Source organism: Oncorhynchus gorbuscha, linkage group LG01, assembly GCF_021184085.1.
Source record: "Oncorhynchus gorbuscha isolate QuinsamMale2020 ecotype Even-year linkage group LG01, OgorEven_v1.0, whole genome shotgun sequence".
NCBI lineage: Eukaryota > Metazoa > Chordata > Actinopteri > Salmoniformes > Salmonidae > Oncorhynchus > Oncorhynchus gorbuscha.
In genome coordinates this window covers 54554620-54569152 of record NC_060173.1, presented here as the reverse complement: position 1 = coordinate 54569152, position 14533 = coordinate 54554620, and the positions used below count along the sequence as shown (strand labels likewise).

The following is a 14533-nucleotide window of genomic DNA, read 5'->3' as shown; positions in this document are numbered from 1 at the left end:
CTGGAGCTGCTGTCTGGGCGTGAGAGAAACAACCTTCAGACTGAATGCTCAGCAACTAAACTGTAGAATTGTTCCACGCTAAAAGTTCAGTTTTTTTTACAGGGTACATGGAGAAACTGACCTCAATTATTATGTCCTCAAATAGACTGATTTCGGCACTATGGTTGAAATAATTGGAAAATGTACACAATCAAACCAGACCTGAACAGTTAATAGACAATCAATCACAAGACGAGATTGAAATGTAAATGTATGTAAAGGAAAGTTGAGTCAAACTAAACTTCTTAGTTAAACTAAATAGTCCAAGAGTAGAACAAAACATTTCATTTTACAGAAACTATATCGAATATTCCCTCTCCCACAAGCTGCTAGATCTAGCCCCCACAAATCCTAACACACAAAACACACACGGCAGGTTGCTTTTGACAATTTATTAACAAAATGATAAAATAAATAAATACAAATTGATCAAATGCTCCTAATATCAACTTCTTCCCATGTTCCCTACAGTATTTTCTAGACACTGCATACAAATTATTCATCACAGAATTGGCTCAATACAGGAGAGGTAAGAAACCCAACGGACCACTCAATGTCAGGCGAACAAACGAAAAATATCTGTAACAGAAGAGAAGTCAAATACACACTTAAAATTATGAAAAAATACAAACAATTTTTTACAAATATTCAGTTGTGTAATTAACAATTTACACATAATTCAGCACACCAGGTGAACCTTTGTTTATTTGTATCGCTACAATGCATCATCTTTCACCAAATGGAAGCTTCTTTTTTTGACACTTTTTTGCACTCTTAAAAAAGAAACTCCTCCAATTGAATTTACAGTGGATGAGGTAAGAAGCTCAAGGTGTTACAACAGGGAAGTCACAACATATGAATGATGAGTATTATGGATGATGAAATGTACCAACAATACTAGAAGGCCACGATCATGACTTGGTATATCATAAGAACAAAAAAATCCAGACTATATTAAAAAAGCCATTGACAGAATATAATGCACTTGTGAGAATGTACAAGTGAGCTACTCTACAGGATCGTTCTGTGAAGTTTCACTCTGGAATGAACGGGAAATGTAATTTTTATGCATAAAAGAAACCCTTTCACTTTTCAACCCTCTAGCCCAACAACGTACATTTAATTTTGTGTGTCTCCGCTGCTAACTACCTTTTCCTTCACATCCGTGAACTTGCACGCTATACTGAAGCAGAAATTAACATAGCCTCACTATGAACTGATATGTATCAAATGCATAATGGCTTCCAAATATAAATGCACATTTGCAATATTCTTTGGGTATATTGGTTTAAGAGCTCAAGTACTTTAAGTGAATGTATTTTTTTCGGCATTTTTTTTTTTACACGACAATGCACTCAACAATTTTAGACAAGACCATTTTAGACCACTTCCAACTATCCCCACCCCATGTCCCGAACAATAACATTCAGCATGGTGCATTAGCGAAGGCAAACATTTTATAGAAAATGGTCCTTGAGAAGAATGAGCCAAAAGACACTGCACTTTCATTACATCTTATATGATGTTTTTTCCTCAATTACAGACTTCACAGTTCATGGCATTAAAATCCTCTGCCATTGGAGCATTCCAAATATAACACACTATTGCCAGAGATGCCACATCAAATGGTGTTTTTAAAAAACTTCAATTTTCTTATTTTGAGATGCCATAACTATAGTATACACAGTAGGCATGTTGCCAGAATGTAAAATGAAAAGTGACTAATTTCAACCTTTAGAAAATAAAACAGACGGTTAATGCATATTAAAAAAGTTTGACAAACATTTGTATAAAAAAAAACTTGCATAAGAAGGACTGATTGGAAAGATGGTGCTAAGGGGGTTTAAGAAGTTTATCCAATCCGGGTGCTGTTTTGTTTGAACGCACACAGGCCAAGGCTCAATTCATAATGACCTAATTTGATGAAACTTACTTCACGGCAAATACAAAAGAATGGGTGAGAAAAGAAAAAGCTGCACAAGGAGGGAACAAAAAGAGGACAAGTAATGATCACTGGCACTGTACTTACGGAGTTTTAATGCTGACAAGACTAGAATGCCTCTAGAATCTCAACAATAGGAGGTAAATTCAGGCTAAGAAGATATCTGGATTATTTATATTTCATATTATATACAACATCACATCTTTTGGGGTGGACGGGACCGTATAAAAATAATACTGGGTGGGAATTCAACCAAAAAGTGCATCACAAAACATACCATTCTAACAGTCACACATATTCAATTTCTTATACAATAGTTTGTAAAGAATCCTCCATAAATATTGTACCAGTGCCTGTGACACAAACTACTGAGTGGTGTACATTATGAACAAACCACAGATTTGCCCATGTTTTACAGGAATTACCCATTACATATATTTCAAAATGAATTGAATTCACCTGAAGAGATAACAAAAAATAAAATACATTTAAGGCAGCTGCTATACAGACTACTTGTGAGAGAAAAAAAACTTAAAGTCCAAAGTTTTATTTAAAAAATAATTCATTATGCAGATTCAAATTGTGCTCTATAATTCAGATGCATATGTTTGCTGAAGATTCAGAGTTTTGTGGGCGGATATGAAATCACATGGGGATAACATAGGACAAGAGCTAGACCTGTGTGTTTGTGTGTAGTACGGTAATTATACAAGCCACAGTGCAAGTCAAGAGACAAAATATGCTGTTGGAAGAAAGGCACTCGAGGTACCGAAAAAGGGGAAAGGTCAAGTGTCTCTGTAAAATAAGTTCAGGCTTAACAAAGACAAAAACATATGAATGTGAAATGGATGTCTGAATACTTTGTTCTATTCAAGGGACACCGTATGAAAAATGTTTGACACCCAGCCAATTTATGCAGTGTTTCCGTGGTGAAGATATATCCTTACGAGTACTGTGAGACTCAGAAGGCAAAGAACCCTTTTTTATTCATCTATGAGAAAGTACAAGACAAGAAAGTATAGCAATTGCACTTGATTACAACTCTTGGTCAAACTCTTCCATTCTGATGTGTTTAAAAAACTGCAAAAAATAGACTTGTATTTTAATTGACTCAGCATTTATACATCTTTCTTTTTTTAAACATAGCTAAGAAAGAAAAATTGCAATGTTGAGAAAATTCGGTCCCTTCAAATGTAGAATTTCTGGAATTTAAAGTCCCTGTTTTCAACACAGAAAACATTCTCCAAAGACATGTCGATTGGTCATGGATTGACGTCAACATGATATGTATGTTGCCGACTGTGCACTCTGCAATGCGCAACAGTATAGCATAAAAAATAATAAAAAATTGAGACCTGACACATGCTCTGACAATAAATATCACCAGTCTCCTGAATGGTCCCAACTCCAAAAGTTGCTGAACAATTCAGGAACAACTTGGTCCAAAACAAGTGGGGGAAAAAAAAACAGGGTACTGGCCCCACAAATTATAAAACATTGGACAGATATGTTGATGGCGCATTAAAAGACAAATACCAGTGGAAGCACAAATCTATTGAGTATTTAGGGATAGGTTCGTTGGGCAGTTCTGTTATCCAAGCATGTTTCATGGGTAGGGAAGCAAGACAATTTCTGCCGCACAAGGCCTCAGTCTCACCCTCAAAGATAAGTTGGGTAATACAAAAATATTGGCAAATTGGGGATAAATTACATGACAACAAACAAAATGCATACTGTTATGTTCTATATGTAACATACAAAAACGTTTTTTCAGCACACATTTGTTATGCAGAAGCTTGTGCTTTAATCTCAGGATTTGTGTATTTTTTCCGTACCACCACCAAAATGGGCTGATGCAACACTCCATTTTCCAGGAAATAAATATATTTTGATGAGATTGTTGAATAAGCACTCATGCTTATTTACCAGGTATTGCCAATTGCTGAGATGGTATTGAATATTCCATTTTTTCCTTGATCTTTCCATACAGTTAGTGGACATGTCCCTGCTATATTTGGATACAATAGCATTTTGGCAGTTCAGAATTAAAACAAAAACATACATTTCATAATATGCAAAGGTCACCTCTTTTAAAAGATAATTACTTGCATAAACTATGCCAGTTAAACACATTTAATAACAAACAACTGTTTAATGAAACAGAAATGCACTTATTTTTTAAGACTAGGAAGACCTGAATATCTTTTCCTATAAAAAGAAGAAACACACCCCAGATAGATATTTTTGTGTGTGTTTTTGACATTGCAACATTATTGCAATTTAACATTTAGTGCTCACAGTTGACACTGACTCACGAAAGAAACTCAAATCACTGCACTGGACCTACACCATTTGAAAACTTTAAGCTACCATGTGTGATCTGACTCCACTGTCTCTTGAGATGACCGTCTTTGTTACCTGGGTCTTCCTCAGCAAGGCCCTGGTCAGCAAGCTCTAGAAGCAGTCTGCCTCATACTTCAAAAGCAGGTGGACGTTGCTTTTGTTTTGCCTGAGGTGTTGTGGAAATGGGTCAATAGTTATTGGTCATGTACGGTTGAGAATGGGGAAAAGGGAGGAAGGTATTGGGATAACTGAAGGCTCTCTTCTTTTACATGTTTGATTTTCAATGACACTCAACTGGCGCCTCAATGTTTCCCACTTAAATACTGATGCTTTAGAATTTTTCAAAGCCCTGCCCTCAGCTGTTTTGTCAATCTTTTGGTTTGATGTTTCTCTCAGTTAATGCCAGAGAAACACGTTCTCGGTGCAGCAGTCTTTGGACATCTCTAACCTGCCTCCCCAGGAACAAAAGACAACCTAAAAAAAACAACCCCCACAAGAGTTCTGAGGGCAGCTGTTGCAGGCACACAATGGTGTGATGTTATAAATTATCTTACTTTTAGCATTACTATTATTCTTTCTATCCTTAATTGGCATGACACTGGTACACAAACCACCCTTTCACCCATGCTTGGGGTATAATAGCCTACAGCATCCAAGAGCAATCTCAGACTCGGGCTGTAGATTTACTATTGACACAGTCTGACAATACATTGAAAACAAGTAACATTTATATAGATTGGCAACGTCGGGCACCTTTCAAAGCTGAAAGCAAAAGTCATTTTTTAATGTGGGGGTGTGGCCGATTTAAGAGAGCGTTACTCTTTATTGTCCAAACTGTCGAGAATAGCTGGCAAAGATTTCTGGGAAGGTTCTGAGGTTTTGCTGTTGTTGGTGCTGCTGCCATCATCGTTTGTGTTCTCTTCCTGTTCCTCTTCTACCACCTGCTCTGTGTTGTTAGTGGTGGTGACCTTGTTCTCATGGTTGGTGTTTGTGTTGCTAGTACAGCTCTCGTCCTTGTTAGTACAGCTCTCATCAGTACACACAAGGTCAGTGGTGCCATTGGTCGTGACCCCAGTAGAGTCCTCTGCACTGACCACTGCTGTGATTTTCGTCTCGGCCTCAGTCACTTCCTCAGCGGTGTTGACCTTAGCCACGGGTTCAACACGGCTGTCCACTGTAGTAACGGTGCTGACCCCGGCAACAGGCTCAGCGCTAACTCCTGCTACCGTCTTGATGGTAACATCAGCTACAACCTCCTCCTTTCTGGCTTCAACATCGCTGCTGTCCTGTGCTGTGACCTTGGCCTTTACCCCATACACAGACTGGATATTGACTTCTGCTACAGCCTCTGTTTTGACTGTGTCCACAGCATTTTCAATTGGGACAATTGCATCCTTGGCCCTCGTGATGTTCTTTGTAACATCTTCTGTGATGTCACCTGTACCCTCGCTCTCCATGGTTTGACTGAAACTGAAAGCCTGAATGAGGCGGACCAGGTGTTTGACCTTCTCCAACGAAACTTGCATTTCTTTCTGTCGAGACAGGATGATGTTTTTGGTCTCCATGCATTTCTATTTAGACGGGAGGAAACAGGGTTAAATAATAATAAATTAACACACTTAAATTAATCCAATAAAGTCACTTGTAAAAATAACAGTTTCAAAATAGTCTATACTGAGACCATTATTGTACGTCACTGCACCTTATCTGGTGTCAAATGGATTCTTCATTTGTTTACAGAAATATTTTGCTGTCATATTAAGATTCCCCAAAACTAGTCATAGCTGTATCTTTTATCATGTTTGTTCCTGACATGTTTGTTGCTAACAAGCGAAGAGCAAGCTAGCTTACTCTCCATTGTGGCCAATTACTGAACTGTAACTATATTACTACTAGTGCAGTTATTATAAATGCTACATTTTTAGAAATCAGCTACAGTATTAGTATAGCTAATTAACTGCAAACTGTAGGACTTTAGCCAATTAGCTAGCAAAAGGAATGTAGTAAGGAATATAAATTGTGGCACACCTGAAAATGTCCCTATTAATTTATATAGTGGTAATGACCTCTGATATATAGTGCAAATCATCTATTTTCTGTGACAAATTATTTTATAGATTAAAATCGGGTTTATTTGAACTATTTTCATTGTTCCTTAATCATGAGGATTCATTTGTGTATACCCCTTAAAGAGCATCCTGTGAATCCTCACTTATTCCGGTAAAATAGGTCTTTAGTTTAAAATGGTTTGGGCTAGAGACAACCGGTTTTCTGCATTGTAGTTGTGCAACCATAGAAACTAACGGAGCATGGTTTTGTGCCTATGGCAGAGGCTGTGGTACAGTTAAAAATAAAATCAGACTCGCCTGTACTAATGGTTCTTACAGGCCAAGTAACATTTTACAAATTACTTCACTCGTGACGCACGCCCCTAAAATGATACTTATAAAACAGTCTGAGCATTCAATGTATTATCCGAGCGCACTGGTGCTCCAAAGTCAAAATTCCATGTGCATTCCACGGGACACATTTATAGAAGTGTTCCAAAAAAAAAAGACTCCAAGATTAGGAAAAGTTTTGCGGCACAGTATCTGTTAGCGCCTCTCTTTTATAGCTCAACGGGTGATACACTGCATCTGCGCACTTTTCGCCAGCCCTCTACATGATTCACGTGGATTACCTATTTTGGAGATCAAAATGGCAAATTTTGCCCAAAAGTGACGAGTTTGCATCTCTGATCAGAGCAATAGGGGTAGTTACGTGAAATACCTAGCGGACACTATTATTCAAGATCTGAGCCACATCCATCTATTCCAGTATGGCCATCTGGAAACAACTAGCTTACAAAAGGCGATCTGCTGTTACTATGGAGCTTACCGTTATAGAGTTGCTGAGTTGTTTGACCCCTTGTTCCAACTGCTCCCGCTCCAGTTTCAGCTCAGCACTCCACTTAATTAGCTTTTGTTTCTCCTCTTCTTTAGCTGTTAGGAAACAGAAACAACACACAGACAACAGTGAGATTTAAAAGGCAATTTGGTTGTTTGAGATGCCAGTGACAGAACTGTTCAATCTACCACCGCTTCAGCTGAATGTAGCCCAAGCACACATTTCATGTTTGTCAAGGCACAAGGTCTTTGGTGTGCTATTCCTACCTTCTTTATAGGCGATATAGGAATGAACAATAGCCAATGTTCCCGGCCATTGAATTGCATCTTCTTTTTTCAGTATCTGGAGAGAAGAGCACAGCTTTGTTGTATTGTGATTGTGAAGTCACGACATTACCTAGACATGGAAGAGAACATTTCTCTGGCCACCCTCTGGTGATATCACGATGGACAAACAAACAAAATCAGATGGGAGTGTAAGATGCCATCATCCACTAACAAAATGAATGGGAAAGAATTACATAAAACAATATTGAATCATGTTGAAGCTTGCCGTTCCTTCTTGAACAGCCATATCTTAATGTTGTCGTTTAGGAAAAAGGCCTAGCTGATGACAGCCTAAGGGGAAGATTACATTTCTGGATAACCTGTGGACAATTCTGTGGCAATTGCCCACTTTGAAAAGGCAACCAATTTTTCAGATCTAGACCACTGAACCACTGGACTGCTGGGCAATGCCCCCCCCCTGATCAGTAGGTCGGGTGCTGCGTTTACCTGGTCTTGACATTTGGGACAGATCCACATGCCTTTAGGAATGGTTTTCAGGGGTGGGTCCAGGCAGTCCAGGTGATAGACACGTGAGCATGTGTCACACATGAGCAACTGGCCACTGCGTCTGCACACAGTGCAGAAATCCTCATGGATGTCTCCCTGTCAGGAAGAATTGCACCAATCAGTTTCACTGCCCGTCTAGGCCTGACCAATCAGGTGTGCAGAGGCAGGGCAGAGAGGAGGGGCCATGTTTGTTGATTTGAGGATTATCAAATTATATTAGGGTCTTTGTGGCGTTTAAAGAAAACACTTAAAAAGTGGCTGAAGACGGCTTATGTGGCATGGAGACATGTCAGATTTATTCTAGTATCAAAATGGACTACAAAGTGTTAGATCATTCGTGCCAGAAATTTAGTCTCAGAGATTTGCGAGATAATGAGGAAAAAAGGGTATGTCAAGGAATGAATGGTATGTAACAGTTTTCGTTGGATTGCGTTTATTTAAATCCTGCCAACATGCCCACAGCATCCAAGTACTCATACATTGGAGCACAACTGCAAGATACCCGATCGTAATGCCCAACACGCACTGACCATGCTAAATTTTGGTTTGGATATCCCTATGGTGCTAGTCAGTCAAATTGGACAATCCGAAACATTTCATTAGCTCCAAATTTAAATTAATAAAGAAACCAACTATGAATTGGAGAGCCCAACCGATATATCAGTTGACTGATATTTACCTTTCATGGATTTATTTGTGTCGGCATTTAATCTACAGAAAAGGTCCGATATAAGATGAAGAAAAAAAAGCGTCCTTCATAGGAGACTTTTTTGGTGCCTGAACAGGGTGCTCTTTACATGGCTATAAGCCAATCTTGCTTTGGCTGGACACTATCACCCAATGCAACTACACCAGTCGGAGAGGAGAGTGAACCACAGTGAACTAACTGTTACTGCTTCTACGGTGAGTGCAGAGTAGATAGAAGCTTGCCAGCTCAATAAAGTGTCAAATGCGCACTGGTCACAAACTGTTACGTGAAGTGTTGGGTGTTGTGACAAACAATGGATGCTATGCCCAAACATAAATAGAGTGTTGTGCTAGGAACATTCAACTGTGGTAACGTTAACATTACGGTCCTTTAGTGAAGCCTGCGAAATCTGGTGGGTTATATTTGCTTTTTGCGAAGGGTATTCCTCAAGCTCTGTCATTGATTTTTATTTTCAGAGACACAAAAACAAACATAGCAGGTTACAAAGTAATGCTTCGTAGCTACATTTTGATGCATGGGTTGTCATGTCAGGGACCGGTTAATATTCACGTTTCGCCACCCCCAGCTAAGTACCTGTGAGAACACTTGACATAATTCACTGAGGGTTAGTGCTATCAGGAAACCTTGGGATGTCCCCATGCCCAATCCCTACCCTAACCCTGAAAGCCAATATATGCTTGACACAATTGCGGAGCCTCCGGAGGCCAAACCGAGCTTGGTACGCCGATGCAACGCACCTCCCAAAATGTTTAACAATGTCCAGGACTCCGCATAGCTCCGGTTGGTTGACGTAAGTGGGTGTGGTACATCCTGTATAACACACAAACTCACTTCCTTGACAACAAACATGGAGAAGGTTGACGAAAGGCTATTAAAACAAGTTCACAACTAAAAAATATCTTCATGAAACTTTGTGTTGGGATTTCAACACATGAAAATGAGTTTGAACTCCTAGAGAGAGAGCGGTAAACTGGGATAGATGCGGTAAAGAGGTCAATGAAATACAGACAGTGGGGGGAATGGGAGGAAGCTGGATTGGCGCATATTGAACAAATCTGATCTAACAAAGTGGATATTTGTCAAATACGTATGGTAACAGGCTCACAATGTGGTTATTAAAATCCAATTTGGATATACAGGAAGTCGGAACTTTACATACACATTAGCCAAATAAATTTAAACTGAGTTTCACAATTCCTGACTTTTAATCCTAGTAAAAATCCCCTGTTTTATATCAGTTAGGATCACCACTTTATTTTAAGAATGTGAAATGTCTGAATAATAGTAGAGAGAATTATTAATTTCAGCTTTTATTTCTTTCAGCACATTCCCAGTGGGTCAGAAGTTTACATACACTCAACTAGTATTTGGTAGCATTGGCTTTAAATTGTTTAACTTGGGTCAAATGTGTTGGGTAGCCTTCCACAAGCTTCCCACAATAAGTTGGGTGAATTTTGGCTCATTGCTCCTGGCAGAGCTGGTGTAACTGAGTCAGGTTTGTAGGCCCTCCTTGCTCGCACACACTTTTTCAGTTCTGCCCACAAATTTTCCATGGGATTGAGGTCAGGGCTTTGAGATGGCCACTCCAATACATGGACTTTTTTGTCCTTAAGCCATTTTGCTACAACTTTGAAAGTATGCTTGTGGTCATTGTCCATTTGGAAGACCCATTTACGACCAAGCTTCAACTTCTTGACTGATGTCTGGAAATGCTTCTTCAATATATCCACATAATTTTACTTCCATGATGCCATCTATTTTGTGAAGTGCACCAGTCCCTCCTGCAGCAAAACACCCCCACAACATGATGCTGCCACCCCCGTGCTTGTGTTCTTCGGCTTGCAAGCCTCCCCCGTTTTCTTCCAAACATAACGATGGTCATTATGGCCAAACAGTTCTATTTTGGGTTCATTAGACCAGAGGACATTTCTCCAAAAAGTACAATCTTTATCCCCATGTGCAGTTGCAAACCGTAGTCTGGCTTTTTATTGGCAGTTTTGGAAGCAGTGGCTTCTTCCTTGCTGAGCGGCCTTTCAGGTTATGACGATATACGACTCGTTTTACTGTGGATATAGATACTTTTGTATCGGTTTCCTCCAGCATCTTCACAAGGTCCTTTGCTGTGATTCTGGGATTGATTTGCACTTTTCACACCAAAGTATGTTCATCTCTAGGAGACAGCACGCGTCTCCTTCCTGAGTGGTATGACGGCTGCGTGGTCCCATGGTGTTTATACTTGCTTACTATTGTTTGTACAGATATGACCGTGGTAACTTCAGGCGTTTGAAAATTGCTCCCAAGGATGAACCAGACTTGTGGAGATGTACAATTGTTTTTCTGAGGTCTTGGCCGATTTCTTTTGATTTTCTCATGACGTCAAGCAGAGGCACTGCGTTTGAAGGTAGGCCTTGAAATACATCCACAGGTACACCTCAAAATGATTCAAATTATGGCAATTAGCCTATCAGAAGCTTCTAAAGTCATGACATAATTTTCTGGAATTTGCCAAGCTGTTTAAAGCCACTCAACTTAGTGTATGTAAACTTCTGACCCACTGGAATTGTGATACAGTGAATTATAATTGAAATAATCTGTCTGTAAACAATTGTTGGAAAAATTACTTAGGGCATCTCCTTTGTGCATGACACAGACTTTCCACAAATTTATTGTTAACAAACTATAGTTTTGGCGTGATTGAAAAACAAGTTAATGACTCCAACCTAAGTGTATGTAAACTTCCGACTTCAACTGTATTTGGCTGTTTTTGCTGCATAACATTTAGAAGTCGTCCCTTTTCAGGTTTAGAAAAAGGAACCGCTAAATGTTAACTCCCATTCGTATAAGCTGGTAGCATAGCTAGCATACATAAATTGGTGGTAGTTTAACTGTAATGCAGATGACTGATGACATGAACATGTATTGGGGTTGACATCCATACAAGCATTATGCTCAGTTTTATTTTTTACCTCAACATAGTGTGAAATAGACATTAAACAATAGCCTAAATGTAAGCAAGTTTTGCTGGGGGGCAACGAGGCAGCTCAGTCTTCAGAGCCTAGGCAATATTTTTGCCGGAATCATTGTAGTTTATACTCCTTTCAATAGTCTTTCCATTTTAAAAAACTAATCTTTCAGGTGCACATACATTTCATGTGGTGCTTCCAATAATGTTCTTTAATCAAACTTAAGAAATAAGCTTTCTGAGTATTGTTGTAGGGCTGTTTTACATACACATACAGTACAAGTAAAACATTTGCACACACCTACTCATTCAAGGGTTTTCTATATTTGTACTATTTTCTACAATGCAGAATAATAGTGAAGACATCAAAATGATGAAATAACACATGGAACCATGCAGGAAACAAAAAAGTGTTAAATCAAAATATATATGTTATATTTTATATCCTTCAAAGTAGCCACCCTTTGCCTTGATGACAGCTTTGCACACTTCTCATTCTCTCAGCCAGCTTCATGAGGTATGCTTTTCCAACAGTCTTGAAGGAGTTCCCACATAGGCTGAGCACTTGTTGGCTGCTTTTTATTCACTCCGCAGTCCAAATCATCTCAATTTGGTTGAGGTCAAGTGTTTGTGGAGGCCAGGTCATCTGATGCGGCACTCCATCACTCTCCTTGGTCAGATATCCCTTACACAGCCTGGAGGTGTGTTTTGGGTCATTATCCTGTTGAAAAACAAATTATAGTCCCACTAAGCGCAAACCAGATGGTATGGCATATCGCTGCAGAACGCAGTGGTAGCCATGCTGGTTAAGTCTGCTATGAATTCTAATTAAAATCACTGACAGTGTCAAAGCACCCCCACACCACCTCCTCCATGCTCCATGGTGGGACCCACACATGCGGAGGTCATCCATTCACCTACTCTGCGTCTCAAAGCCACTGCAGTTGGAACCAAAGGACATTTCCACCGGTCTAATGTCAATCGCTCGTGTTTCTTGGCCCAAGCGACTCTTCTTCTTGGTGTTTTATTTTGCAGCAATTCAACCATGAATGCCTGATGATTCACACAGTCTACTCTAAACAGTTGACGTTGAGATGCGTCTGTTACACAAACTCTGAAGCATTTATTTGAGCTGCAATCTGAGGTGCAGTGAACTTATTCTCTGCAGCAGAGGTAACTCTGGGTCTTCCTTTCCTGTGGCGGTCCTCATGAGTCAGTTTCATCATAACGCTTGATGGTCTTTGTCGAATCTCAAATATAAAATATATTTTGATTTGTTTAACACTTTTTTGGTTACTAAATGATTCCATATGTGTTATTTAATAGTTGATGTCTACACTATTATTCTACAAATGTAGAAAATAGTAAATATTAAGAAAATCCCTTGAATGAGTAGGTGTGTCAACTTTTGACTGGTAGTGTGTGTGTGTGTGTGTGTGTGTGTGTGTGTGTGTGTGTGTGTGTGTGTGTGTGTGTGTGTGTGTATATATATATATACACACACTGCTCAAAAAATAAAGGGAACACCAAAATAACATATCCTAGATCTGAATTAATGAAATATTCTTATTAAATACTTTTTTCTTTACATAGTTGAATGTGCTGACAACAAAATTACACAAAAATTATCAATGGAAATCAAATTTATCAACCCATGGAGGTCTGGATTTGGAGTCACACTCAAAACTAAAGTGGAAAACCACACTACAGGCTGATCCAACTGATGTAATGTCCTTAAAACAAGTCAAAATGAGGCTCAGTACTGTGTGTGGTCTCCACGTGTCTGTATGACCTCCCTACAACGCCTGGGCATGCTCCTGATGAAGTGGCGAATGGTCTCCTGAGGGATCTCCTCCCAAACCTGGACCAAAGCATCTGCCAACTCCTGGACAGTCTGTGGTGCAACGTGGCGTTGGTGGATGGAGCGAGACATGATGTCCCAGATGTGCTCAATTGGATTCAGGTCTGGGGAACGGGCGGGCCAGTCCATAGCATCAATGCCTTCCTCTTGCAGGAACTGCTGACACACTCCAGCCACATGAGGTCTAGCATAGTCTTGCATTAGGAGGAACCCAGGGCCAACCGCACCAGCATATGGTCACAAGGGGTCTGAGGATCTTATCTCGGTACCTAATGGCAGTCAGGCTACCTCTGGGCGAGCACATGGAGGGCTGTGCGGCACCCCAAAGAAATGCCACCCCATACCATGACTGACCCACCGCCAAACCGGTCATGCTGGAGGATGTTGCAGGCAGCAGAACGTTCTCCATGGCGTCTCCAGACTGTCACGTCTGTCACATGTGCTCAGTGTGAACCTGCTTTCATCTGTGAAGAGCACAGGGCGCCAGTGGCGAGTTTGCCAATCTTGGTGTTCTCTGGCAAATGCCAAATGTCCTGCACGGTGTTGGGCTGTAAGCAGAACCCACACCTGTGGACGTCGGGCCCTCATAGCACCCTCATGGAGTCTGTTTCTGACCGCTTGAGCAGACACATGCACATTTGTGGCCTGCTGGAGGTCATTTTGCAGGGCTCTGGCAGTGCTCCTTCTTGCACAAAGGCGGAGGTAGCGGTCCTGCTGCTGGGTTGTTGCCCTCCTACGGCCTCCTCCACATCTCCTGATGTACTGGCCTGTCTCCTGGTAGTGCCTTCATGCTCTGGACACTACGCTGACAGACACAGCAAACCTTCTTGCCACAGCTCGCATTGATGTGCCATCCTGGATGACCTGCACTACCTGAGCCACTTGTGTGGGTTGTAGACTCCGTCTCATGCTACCACTAGAGTGAAAGCACAGCCAGCATTCAAAAGTGACATCAGTC

The 14533-nt window shown here is 40.4% G+C and overlaps 1 protein-coding gene across 6 annotated transcripts in view; it reads right to left on the bottom strand.

The window, feature by feature from the left end:
* Positions 1-416: 416 nt before the first annotated feature.
* Positions 417-14533, bottom strand: part of phf21ab (PHD finger protein 21Ab) — a 76230-nt gene continuing 62113 nt past the window's right edge. For 4 of the 6 annotated variants that reach the window (XM_046356704.1, XM_046356677.1, XM_046356694.1 and 1 more), the window contains 4 exons: positions 7984-8139; positions 7477-7552; positions 7202-7305; positions 417-5895 (listed from right to left, as the gene is read on the bottom strand). In XM_046356704.1, the coding sequence (XP_046212660.1) occupies positions 5140-5895; positions 7202-7305; positions 7477-7552; positions 7984-8139 (1092 nt within the window). In that variant the 3' untranslated portion in view covers positions 417-5139. The remainder of the gene's footprint in view (positions 5896-7201; positions 7306-7476; positions 7553-7983; positions 8140-14533) is intronic. The other 2 variants (XM_046356721.1, XM_046356712.1) reach the window with 1 other exon arrangement.